This window comes from Nicotiana tabacum, chromosome 23 (genome assembly GCF_000715075.1).
Source record: "Nicotiana tabacum cultivar K326 chromosome 23, ASM71507v2, whole genome shotgun sequence".
In the NCBI taxonomy this organism is placed as follows: domain Eukaryota; kingdom Viridiplantae; phylum Streptophyta; class Magnoliopsida; order Solanales; family Solanaceae; genus Nicotiana; species Nicotiana tabacum.
The window spans coordinates 32,587,791-32,600,997 of NC_134102.1; the positions used below are offsets into that span (position 1 = coordinate 32,587,791).

Here is a 13,207-nt window from a genome sequence, read left to right on the forward strand (position 1 = left end):
ATGAAATATCTTAATTGTCCCCATTTTCGCTACGCTCATTATGGCCACAACGATTTTTCCTTTTTAATGGCCACGCTCGTGAGCGTGTTGCGCTAGTGGTGAGCACCCTTCACATTCAACCAAGATATTGTGAGTTCGAGTCACCCAAGAGCAAGTTGTAGAGTTTTTGGAGGGAGGGAGCCGAGGGTCTATCGAAAACAGCCTCTCTATCCCAGGGTAGGGGTAAGATCTGCGTACACACTACCCTCCCCAGACCCCACTAGTAAAATTATACTAGATTGTTGTTATTGTATATACTTGTGAAATTTAAAGGCATCAGTAAGAATAAATTATATATGACAATTGACAAACATAATATGATCAATGGCTCTTTTGCAAATAACAGTATCTCTATTCCATGAGGAATTTCATTTAGAATAATCTAATAATTACAATATAATTGGCACATATATTCTACATACAGAGACAAAAATTAAAAACAGATTGAACAAGAACATTGCCAATATGGTAGAGTTATACCCCTATGACAACATGGAGATCTTGCTCGATTTGACCATAAAATTTGAGAGGCAACTCAAGGCAAAGAGCCAATATACTTCTTCATCTTCCACGTGGAACAAAAATAAAGAACACATAAATGAGGGGCTAAATGGGGCAAGACAGAGCATGGTAAACGAGGTAGGGCAGGGTTGGATCTAAATAAAACAGTGAGTTAAACTGGGCATGGCATGACATGGCAAAACCTTAGTAGGGGAAGATTTAACCCCTACCCGTGCGCTCTGCCCCGTCCTGTTTCCATCCCTAAAGAAACCTAGAAACACAACAAGCCTATTTACTTGGAAGAATGATGACAAGGCTAAGGAGACCAAGCCATTGGCAACACCTCAGGTTGATATAGACAAAAAGAAGGTTGAGGAATGTAACAAACAACAAACAATTGATGCAGAGTTTATTATCACTAGGATTATTTTCTGTAACCAAATGAGCACTAAATAAACTCAACTCCCGGGATTAGTAGTCATCGCGTGATTCTCTATATCCACCATAGTTATATTCATTACTTCCGATGTAGTCTTCGCGCGATTTTCTACGTCCACTATGATTATCTTCATTACTTCCACTATAATTGTCGCGCGATTTTCGACGTCCACCATGATTATCATCATCACTTCCACTGTAATCATCACATGATTTTCTACGTCCACTATGATTATCCTCATTACTTCCATTGTAGTCGTCGCGCGATTTTCTACGTCCACCATGATTATCTTCTACAATGGAGTTATCACGCGATTTTCTATGTTCACCATGATTATTTTCATCACTTCCACTGAAGTCGTCGCGCGATTTTCTATGTCCTCCATTGTTATCTTCATCACTTCCCCTGTAGTCATCGCGTGATTGTCTACGTCCGCCATAGCCTTCTTCATCACATCCTCTTTCAGAATTCGACTGCAAGTTAAGAAAATATTTTTTAGCTTTTTTAGCTTAAATGCACTGATTGTGTAAACATTTTACACAATTAATTATTATATATTATCTCGTTATAACAGATTACTTGTCTTATTTTGCAGATCACACTTACTATATATAGATTCATTTGTAGTTATATTTTAGGTGATCGAATAGTAAATTTTATTTTTCACTTCCGATATATAGAAGTTAAACTTCTTGTATAATCATACTCTCAAGATTGTTTTTGTCATGTGAGTTTAACTTATATTCATTAATAGTTAAAGAAACTACACTATCGATTGCCTTTACATGTATCTTATTTTTAAAATTACAATTTCGCTTTTTATGATGTTGTAGCAAATAACTTATCTTATTTTCAAAATTACAATCTTACTTTTTATGACGAATTATCCGTAGATATCTTTTCGATAGTCTGATAGCGTAAAAATATTTGATACTATGGTATGTATAAGTTAAACTCTTGTCACATAATAATCTTACCTCAGCAGTGAAAGTGAGGCCAAGTTTTATCTCTCCACAATATTCTTCATCTTTGACAACATTGTAAGAGCGCGTTGGCACTTCTCGTTCACGAAACACTTCATGTAAGGAAATTCTGTTTCAATTAACAAAACCACAAAATATAGACCAAAAAAATTTACAATTAGATTTATAACATTAATGTCAAAAAAAAAAAAAAAATCATATGAGAGGAAAAAGAATAAGAAAGATTATTAACGTTGCTTCTCCAACAAAATCATCCGAACTGAAAGTATCTTTGTCCATAATCCTGAGGGTGATCTCTTCGACACCCTGACTAATGGTGAAAAGGAAAGTCTCATTCCATTCAGGTTCAGATCCTTCACCTATAGCCAATTAATATTGAGATATTTGTTCTATGTTAATAGATTGGATAATATTCAATCTGAATATACCATAGAGATATGTAACATTCATGTTTTAATTCAAGTAATCAATAACACACCTGATGCAACACTACTTTCCTTCTCTTGAGTCCGGCAGGTGATGACAACATAAGGATTCATACTAGCTGTTGAAATTCGAAAAATCAATCAAATTCATTTAATAAAGATATTGAAGGATTAGTAACCTAGAAAATAAAGGACATTTGTATGTCTACCAAAATTAAAGGACAAATCAAAGTTGCATGGATAAAAATAGGCTGCTTGCTGTAAAGGACATGATAATTAAAGTAGCTGAAGTTGCAACTTGCAATTCGTTAATGCGATTTATTATTATATACATGTACGTACGGTGTATATACATACATATATACATTATATATTTGCACATATAAAATTAAGATCTAAACAAGAATCCTTTGGACCTGTATCATTTGAGTGGCCAAAGGTGAAGGAGAACAACTGTTCGTTTTATCTTCCAAATTTTTTATATGATTATGTGAAAATATAAGCGATTCTAGAATTTAAACTCTATGAATTCAGCTTTCAAGATTCATAATATTAAACTCGTTATATTTTTAATGTTATGGGTTTATATCCCCTCGTTGCAATTTTTAATAGATTTTTACACATAAATTATACACCGCGTCAAAAGTTATAGGTTCAATCGAACCCATCGGAATTACGCAACATTCACCCCTGGCTCAAACACCATATTCCCCTTCCTCTTAGCAATCAGGATAAATAGAATAAAAATGACGTTTATGAGAAATCATACTGAGCCAATTTTGGTCTTCAAGGCCTTTGGCATTTCCAAGAATAACTTCAAGCGTTCCAGTTGGCATCTTTTTTGGATCGAATTACTTTGACAGAAACAGAACAAGATAGTGGAAAGATGTAAAAGCTTCAATTCAGACCTATTTTCTGTTTTTGAATGGTGGCCCTTAGACCAGCTCAATGCTCAATTTATAATTAACTACCCCAATCACTACAATCCACGTGGTCGTTCTGTTAGCAAAGAATATTTGACAAATATTTAAAGGTTGTAGTAAAAACTGATAACTTTTCAAATTTTAGTAGAAACAAAAATTTACTTTTCAATAACAATCAAATACCATAGTTTACAATTATCAAACACATATATGAAATTCCTTCACCCTTAATCACGGGCCTCTTCCTCGAGCTTTGTATGTAAAACCTTTCGATAAAGTGCTTCCCAGCGTTTTAGTGGGTCTTATAGGATAAGAATCCGAATTAGTCGTGCCAAAAGTATATCGGACATGTTAGGATCGGGAACTCGGATATTACGGAATATAGTCAAACAACGGTATAATGGCAATAACAAAGACAATGGAAATTGATAACAACGACAATTAAAGTAGATAAAGAAGACACAAATTTAACGTGGTTCGGTCAAAGTGACCTACGTCCACAATCGGAGAGGGACAATTTACTATAACAATAAGAGTACAAAAGAGAGTACAAAATTAGAGTAAATACTCTAATTAATCCCAAATACCCTAAGGGAATAACCTCACAAGATCATTCCAAAGAAAGAGTTCACACAAGTGCTTCCCAACACTAACTCTCATACAAAACACTCTTAATAAAGGAAGAAAGGAAGAAACAAGAATTGAAGACAAGTCTTGTTGGTGTGTATAAAATGAACTAATGGCCTTCCCTTTTATAGGCAAAAAAGTCTTGACCTCTTAGGTGTAAAAGAAGAGATACAACTTGTGCAAATGATGTCCAACACACAATGCAATATTTTTGGGTCCCAAAGAATATTGCCAACAAAGTCTACACTTTGCAAAGATACTTATGCTTATGTGAGATGGACTCCATTTGACAAAATAATGGCCATATTACAAATTTCCACCTTGGCCTAATTTTGGATGATATAGTAAATTTGCTCCACCTCTCCGCAAAAGCCCCAATGGGCATATGTCAAAATTTAATGCCATCAAAATCAGACAAATTGTTTGATACCGAAACTGTAGTAGGGTCTATAACAATGGATCCCAATAAAGTATACAACGAACCAGATCTGTGTGCTTTCATGATCAAACGAGCACCTTGAAAAATTTTCAGAACTCCACCTTCACTAGTGAATTTGCACCCAAGGGATTCTAAAGTGCCTAGAGAGATGAGATTTTTCTTCAACTCAGGAACATATCTAACATCAGTGAGAGTTCTCACCACATCATCGTGCATTCTGACCCGAATTGTACCTTTTCCAATAACGTTATAGCTTAACCCATCTAAAGTTGGGCTGATTTTTAGCCTAAATTGATCCATGAGTAGATTTGCTAAAATATTTTTAAAATAATTCATTTTTGTTTGATATGTTATATATGACCATAACAAAAGAAAAAAAGTCTTATTTTATAATTAAATAATTAATAAGAAAATAATACACATTAATTTAAGTTTTATAAAAGTTGGACGGGTTGGGGCTATGACCCAAATTTTAGTCCATCTTGACCGAGTTCATCTCATCCCAAGTAACTTTTGGACGGATCATTTATTGGTTCAAACTATTTTGACTCGTCCAAAATCAGCCCAGCTCGCCCATTTGACACCCCTAAATCTTTATATACTTTAGCAGAATAGTACCTATAGTTATATGATATATTTTCACAAATAGTATTTAGAACAGAGAATTACCTTCTATATGCATTAAAAGTACTTACTCATTTTTCCCTTTCTTTTTCTATTAAATTTGCACTGCCCAATTCCAATGGACATTATGATCGATATCAGAGCCGAAGGCAGGATTCAACAGTGAGCCTATCACTCTTCTGCCATGGTGGGCTGTTTATTTGCTTTTAGTGTTTTATACTCTTCCATTACAATTTAGATGACACATTTTTCTTATTAGGTCGTTCCAAAAAGAATGATACATTTCTATAATTGAAAATTAATAATTCAACTGTGCACTTTTTATTTTACCCATTTTACTTTTAATGAGAAGCTTTTATAACCACACAAATATCATGGTCTCACAAAACTTTTACCCCTTAAGCTTTTAAGACCGCAAGTTTTAAAAGTCTCCCTCTTTTCTCTTAAACTCCACGCCGAGTCAAACTACCTCATCTAAATTGAAACAGAAGGAGCACTTGTTATGTCGGGATGTATTCCATGTAAACATATAAATGATCCTATGACTCTGTGATTGGGGTTAGACTTGTGTATTTGATGTTTTATACTTAAATGCCACACAAGAGGGGGGGGAGGGGGATGATTTGTGTGGTGTTTAATTTTCGCGTGCACTGATTATAGAAGGACATATTCTTCTATGTGTTCCTTATACTACTGTTGCAGAAATAGTAAATGTGAAAAGTAAAGAAAATAAGTATTTTTACCTGAAAAATACCCGGCTTAAAAAGTAAAAAAATCACGACCTACTACTGAGTAGGATATTTCCCAACACTTCACTAAATCACTGAGCCAAAACAGCATTTATAAAACTCTTTGTAAACCTAAGGATTACCTCTAATCCCGTTGTGGCAACAAACCTCTAACTGTTGCGACAACTTCAAGTTAACTCTAACTTGAATACTCAGAGTATCTAATACAATTGCCTCTAGATAAAGCTGAAAGGTACAATTTGAAAACACCTACTACAATGAAACTAGAATAAAAGACAGACACTTGGAACTGGGTCTTCTATCAGGTTCATGTAGTTTCAGGCTCGCTCACTTGAATCACACAAGAATTACTTGCAAAATGCCTTTCTATTTTGTTCTCAACTCAAGTTTAACTTCAGCGTTTGTGCGTACCTATAAAATGAGAACATCCTGCAATTTATAGAGTTAGTAGAATTGGAAATAACTAGAGTTCCAATGCTATACTCTTCCTTGGTGGAAGAGTTCTAGTTATCTTCAACTTCTAACCCCTCCCTTATCTTGGATAAAGTTGTCTTCGAGTAAGGAGTCCTTCTCCTTATTATTTATGCAACCTTTTCGATCAGGAGATATCTTATATAACAACTTAAGCTTATCTCCTTCACGTGCATCCCTTATGCTCGAATCTGCCTTTGTCTGTGTACAAGGTGTATGGACCTAGTTCATGATTGAGTTCCTTTGTCAATCATCAAAACAAACTTCACTTGGGCCAATATATTTTCCCTTTTTGATGATGACAAACTCTGTGCTTTTCATAAGAATAGGCCATGTGTCAACTCAACTCAATATCAACACAATGTTAGAGAACTTTCCATTTTAAAATCACAAATCATCAAGGACTAGGTTCATTAGGTTATAAACATCACAGTCCAAAGTAAGAAGCACAACCTATCTTCCCCCTTTTGGCATCATCGAAAATTTGCATAATTATGTTAGATAACCTGATTTTAATAGAAATTACTCAATTACTCATAGCCACTGGGGCTACTTCAAATGCAATCATTGAGTCAAGCACCATTTATCAATCTAATGATATTAGCCATCTAAGAAGCATCAACAAACAGTTAGAGCACAAAAACAGTTGATTATCATTGATACTAGTCATCCACAAAGCACAAAGAGAAATAAAAACACTGGATCATGAGCAAAAAGAACAAAAAGAAATTTCATCCGGGTAACTGGTTTGTCTAACTAGGCTAGAAAGGTTTCAAGGCCGGGAAGGACCAGGTTCTTGGTTTCTGGCCTGAAGTAGCTTCAGTATATCATGAAGAATACCATCATTCTTCTCCTTCTCCTTTGCAAGCTCATCCTTGAGAGCATCCCTCTCAGTTTCTACTTCAGTCAGCCTCTTCTTCAACCTCTCAAATTTCAGCATCCTTAGCCCCACTTTCTTGCACCAAGGATCGCACTTTGCTGTTCATAGGTATCTTTTTGGATGAATTGAGTTCTTTGGGAGTGGTGTGGACTTCATAGTCACAAGTAGTCAAAGTGGTTGCCCCAAAGTGATCCTTGCTTATACCAACTTCACATTTCTTGATGGGTACCTTGAAGTGTGCAAGTACAACCGTGAGAATGAAACAATAGGGTATGACATGAGTTTTGGTGCCAGTCAGAATCCTATCAAGTAGTTGGATGATAAACCCGAGATAATTTATTTTCCTTCCACTGTCCAAATATTTCATAAGGACCAGGTCCATGAATGTGGCAATTTGCCTTCTTTCCTGCCTAGGCAGCACAACTTTGTTAATAAATTCGAACAACACTTTGTGGGGTGGCTTCATCTCACTTTTGTATATAGCCTTGGGCTGGAGCTTTTCTTCGTTGTCACCAAACTTCTTTGTAATGGCAAGGGAGGTATGAAGATTCTCTAAACTTGGCCATTTGAGTTTCTTGTAATTATTGTACCCTTCAGCAGGTACACCTAAGATCTCTCCCAATTCCTTGTCATCAAAACTCAGTGTCACCCCCTTCACCATACTGGTGACTCTGCCATTTTTTATCTCATAATTTTCCATGAACTCCACATTCTCAGTTCTGGCAAGATTTCCATCTATCTGAAGGACCATTTCCTTCCAACCCTGCAGTTGTAACTTTTCCAGCAGCAGCATCATGCCTTACTCCTCCAATTCCATGAGGAGTCTACTTTTCAAGATGGTTCTTTTTCCAAACTTAACCATCTTGTCCTTCTCTGCATCAGATTCTTCTTCTCCTTCACTCTCTTCTTCTTCCATCATTTTCACTTTTCTAGACTTCAAGGTAGACCTGTTCTTTTAGCCAAGGTAGAGGGCTCTGCAGACTTTATCTTTGAAACAGACTTCTTTGTGTAAGTCTTGATTTCCTTTGCCTTTGGAGTCACAACATCCATTTCTTCTGCATCCCCTTCATCACGAAGAACCAGGTTCATCTCTTCAATTTCAACTACCTCAACAGGCTCAACCACCTTCTTTTTTCCCTTTGCAACAACTTTTCTCTTACTGTCTTCTAGGGCCTTTTCCAGTTCAGCCTCACTCTGCTTCTTCTGACTCCTTGTAACTCTTCCTCTTGTAGGAGGAGTCTCTACAGGGATAGAAGAGGCAACCTTTCTCTTCTTGTTTGCCCTAGAAGTACCAGGGACTTTAACTCGTGAACCCTTTTTCTTTTTAGGATTGTAACTGTTAGACACTTTTCTCAGTAGGTCCTCGAGGGGTTCCTGCACAGATGGAACAGGTTCTTGAATATTCTTCCCCAATCTAACCTATCCCTCAACAGTTTCTCCAGACCCACTTCCCCTCTTTTTCTCTCACACTTTCTTCTTCTCCAGCAGTTCCTCACTCCATACTTCTATAGCTCCTGTTTCTTCAGTCAAACCAACAGGACTGGGTGATGATTCAGCCACTCCTTGTCCCATTCCCCTCACATCGCCTTGAGCACCCTCACTCTCCTTTTCTTTTCTCTTTTTATTTTTCACCACCAATTTTTCCAGACTCAGTGGTATCTACCCCAGTCACAGTTCCTACCAGAACAAATCTATTTTCTAGATTTGCAACAACCTCAAAGATTACTTCAGATGTAGTTTTAGGACCAAATGTTACCTACTATATTTCAGATAAAACGGTTTCTTCCCCCTCAGTTGTAGACTTGAAAGAGTCTTCACATTTTTGGGGTTCATCTGCCTGACTTGCCTTCAGTGCTCATTGATTTTCTTGATTTGTTCTTTTCTAGCGACTACTTTGCGAGCAAGCATCTTGAATCTTCCTTTGTTAGAGATAGGTGTGGTTGAAGGTGTGGTTGAAGGAGTGGTGCGGATTCTTTAGGTATTGATGAGGGATTTTTAGAAGTGTTATCCATTGATGGTTAGAGAATGAGAGAAGATGATTATGTGTATTTGGAAGATGAGAGAAGATTAGAGAGAATTGTTTGGCGGTTATGAATTAGAAGTGAAGAAATGACTAAAGCCAAATTAATTTAAAGAGAGATACTTTGATTGGGTAATAACAACGTTTTCAGATGTTTAGGAGTCTAATCAAACAGGGAGTCAGTTTGAAGAGACGTTGAGGACTCTCACTAGAATCTAGGAACTTATTGCATTTTTGGGACTCTATTTGGATGAAACTAGTTCATTTCTTAACGGATAAGCTCAAGGAGGTTAGGATTAAATGGGACTCTCATTTTGATCATAATCTAAATATAATTATTTCAAAATATGCAAGGTGGAGAGTACGTACCATGTAATCTTGATGAACCAGGTTCTTCAGTGAGAAATCTCTTGTGTAAGTCTGAATTTTTCAAGAAAATAAAGATAATATCATTAGAGATTAATGAGATATTTTAGCTCATGGCACAAGAGTATACTGATGAGAGTATGAGACTGAGAAAAATCTAATTTAATTATTTACAAAAATTCACAAATTTCCTAACCAAAATTTATGAGTTAGAAGTGGTTCCTTTTAGGTGATCTTAGTCATGCCTAATTCTAACCTGTTCCTTTCAAAGTGATTTCTACTTAGAGCTTTTATGAAGATGTCAGCTATTTGCTTATCAGTAGCACATAATTCCATAGTGATCAAACCCTTTTCTTAGTTGTCCCTCAAAAAGTGATGCCTAATATCTATGTGCTTAAGTCTTTTATGATGAACCAGGTTCTTGGTCATACTAATTGCACTAGTGTTATCACAAAAGATGGGTATATAACCTATATCAATCCCAAAGTCCATTAATTGTTGTTTGATCCATGGCAATTGAGCACAACATGAGACATCAACAACATACTCAGCTTCAGCGGTAGATAAATCCATAGAATTTTGCTTTTTGGTGGACCAAGACACAAGACATGAGCCAAGAAAGTGTGCCATACCTGAGGTGCTCTTTCTATCCACAAGAAAACCTTCATAATCAGCATCAGCATATCCCACTACGTTGAAATTACTAACTTTTGGATATCATAGACAAAGGTCAATGGTGCATTTTAGGTATCTCAAGATCCTCTTGACAGCAGTCAAGTGAGACTCCTTTGGATTTGCTTGAAATATAGCACAAAGGCCAACACTGAAAACAATGTCAGGTCTGCTAGCTGTGAGATATAACAAAGAGCCAATCATTCCCCTATACAACTTCTGATCAACAGATAAACCGGGTTCATCTACATCCAATTTTGTGGCTGTTGCTATATGAGTTTCAATTTCTATGGAATCTTTCATTTTAATCCTTTTGAGCAACTCTTTTACACACTTCTGTTGATGGATCATAGTTTCATTTGTATTTTATTTAATTTGTAAGACTAAAAAGAAATTAAGCTCACCCATCATACTCATTTCAAATTCACTCCCCATTAGTGTAGCAAATTCTTTAATTAACTTATCCGTAATTTCTCCAAAGATTATATCATCAACATATATCTGAACTACCAAGAGATCTTTGCCTTTCTCTTTCAAGAATAAAGTATTGTCAATTTTACCTCTCTTGTAGCCATGCTCAAGCAAGAAATTTGATAATCTTTCATACCATGCTCTTGGAGCCTGCTTGATCCCATAAAGTGCCTTATCAAGCTTGTACACATGATCAGGACATTCCTTGCTTTCAAAGCCCGGAGGTTGCTTGACAAATACTTCTTCTTTTAGATAGCTATTGAGGAAGGCACTCTTGACATCCATCTGATGGAGAGTGAATTCCATGTAAGCAGCAAAGGCTATAAGGAGTCTAATTGCTTCCAATCTTGCAACTGGAGCAAAGGTCTCATCATAGTCTATGCCCTTCTCTTGACTATATCCTTGAACTGCCAATCTTGCCTTGTTCTTTATAACTGTTACATCTTCATCAAGTTTGTTTCTGAAGACCCACTTCGTACCAATTACTGATATGCCCTTGGGTCTTGGTATCAGATGCCAAACTTGACTTCTCTCAAATTGGTTGAGTTCATCTTGCATTGCATTTACCCAGTCTGTATCCTGCAAAGCCTTAGCAACATTTTTAGGTTCAATAAGAGATAAAAAAGCATAAAAAGCACAAAGATTCTTCAAAGAAGATCTGGTTTTAATTCTAGAGGTTAGATCAGTAATTATGTTCTCAATGGGATGAGAACTTTGATACTTGTAAGGTTTCACAACTAGCTGGTTTCCCCTAGATGTTCCTTTAATGTTTTGTTGCTGAGGAACAAGTTTATGGACATGTTCCCTTGAGGTTTGAGGATCAGTTCCTCTTTGTTCAGTTCCCCCTGTCAAGTTGCCCTGGGTGGAAGGACCTGTTCCATCACTTGTTCCTTTCTCTGATGCAGCTTTAGTCTGGGCTGTGGTTTCATTTGAGTTTCTTACCAGCCCAATTGCTTCATCATCATGTTCCTGCCTCTTAGAAAGAATGTTAGTTTCATCAAAAATCACATGTACACTTTCTTCTACACACATAGTTCTTTTGTTATAAATCTTATAAGCTTTACTATGTGAAGAATATCCCAAGAATACTCCCTCATTACTTTTGGGATCAAACTTACCTAGGAAGTCTTTACCATTATTGTTCACAAAGCACTTGCATCCAAATGCCCTAAGATGAGATATATTTGGCTTTCTCCCTTTAAGTAACTCATAGGGAGTCTTTCAACAAGAGGTCTAGTCATGCACCTATTTATGATGTAACATGCAGTGTTCACAGCTTCTACCCAGAAACTATGGGGAAGTTTACTAGAAAGAAGCATAGTCCTAGCCATTTCCTCCAATGTCATATTCTTTCTTTCAAACACTCTATTTTATTGTGGAGTTCTAGGAGTAGAAAAATTATGATGTATGCCATGCTCATCACAAAATTCAGCAAATTTAGCATTTTTAAATTCAGTACCATGATCAGACCTTATTGATGCAAGTTGATTACCTAGTTATTTATGAGTTTTTCTAACAAAAGAAGTGAACATGTCAAATGCTTCATCTTTAGATGTTAGAAACAGTGTCCAAGTAAACCTAGAGTAATCATGAACAAGCACCATAACATATCTCTTACCACCTCTGCTCAATGTTCTTATTGGTCCACAAAGATCCATATGGACCAGTTCTATCGTCCTGATGGTGCTTACCATTATCTTGCTTTTGAAAGAGGATCTTACCTGCTTCCCCCTTGCACAAGCCTCACAAACTTTATCTTCCTTGAACTTAATGTTAGTCAGTCCTATCACCAAGTCCTTGGAGACTAGTTTGTTGAGTTGACTTAGACTGGCATGTTCAAGTCTCTTGTGCCAAAGGAGGGGATCATTATCCAACATACTTAAGTAAGTGAGTTCATTATCTGAAAGTGTGGATAGATCTATAATATATATGTTGTTTACTCTTTTTCCCTGCAAAACTATCTTGTCAGTGTTAAGATTAATTACAAAGAATTTTGTAGAGGTGAATGCTACTATGTTACCTCTATGACACAATTGTGATACAATTATTAGATTGTACTTCAGTCCATCTATCAAGTAGACATTCTCAATAGAGTAAGAATCAATATTTCCTACCTTTCCAACTCCAATGATCTCACATTTCTTCCCATTTCTAAAGGAGACATTACCTCCTTTAAGGTCCTCAAGTGAAAGGAACTGGTTCTTGCTTCCTGTCATATGCTTTGAGCAGCTACTATCCATGTACCATATTTGGCTGTTCCCCTTCACATTGACCTGCAAAAGGAAATCATGGGTTAGTCTTAGTTACCCAAACTAGTTTGGGTCCCTTTCTATAGGCAAAATGATGAATCAAATTCTTTGTAGCCCAACTTGGTAACCTATTCTTCCCTTGAATAAATTCTTTATTCTTTTAACTTGCCTTTTCTTTTGCAGTGCATTCACTTTTATAGTGACATGTTTTACCACAGTGTGTATAAATTTTGTTCTCAGAAAGTGTGAGGTACTTGCTTTTGGGATCCCACTTAGGTGTCAGGTTCCTAAAGCCAAGTCCCCTTCTATTGCTACTATGGTGTTCTTGT

General features: G+C 36.4%; 1 protein-coding gene across 1 annotated transcript; it reads right to left on the minus strand.

The window, feature by feature from the left end:
- Nucleotides 1-389: 389 nt before the first annotated feature.
- Nucleotides 390-3,299, minus strand: LOC107777877 (elicitor-responsive protein 3-like). The gene is made up of 5 exons (XM_016598039.2): nt 3,157-3,299; nt 2,441-2,506; nt 2,195-2,321; nt 1,957-2,071; nt 390-1,452 (listed from the first exon to the last, which is right to left on the minus strand). Exons 1-5 carry the CDS (start codon nt 3,221-3,223, stop codon nt 1,012-1,014), a joined length of 816 nt encoding a protein of 271 aa, XP_016453525.1. The 5' UTR covers nt 3,224-3,299; the 3' UTR covers nt 390-1,011.
- Nucleotides 3,300-13,207: the final 9,908 nt, after the last annotated feature.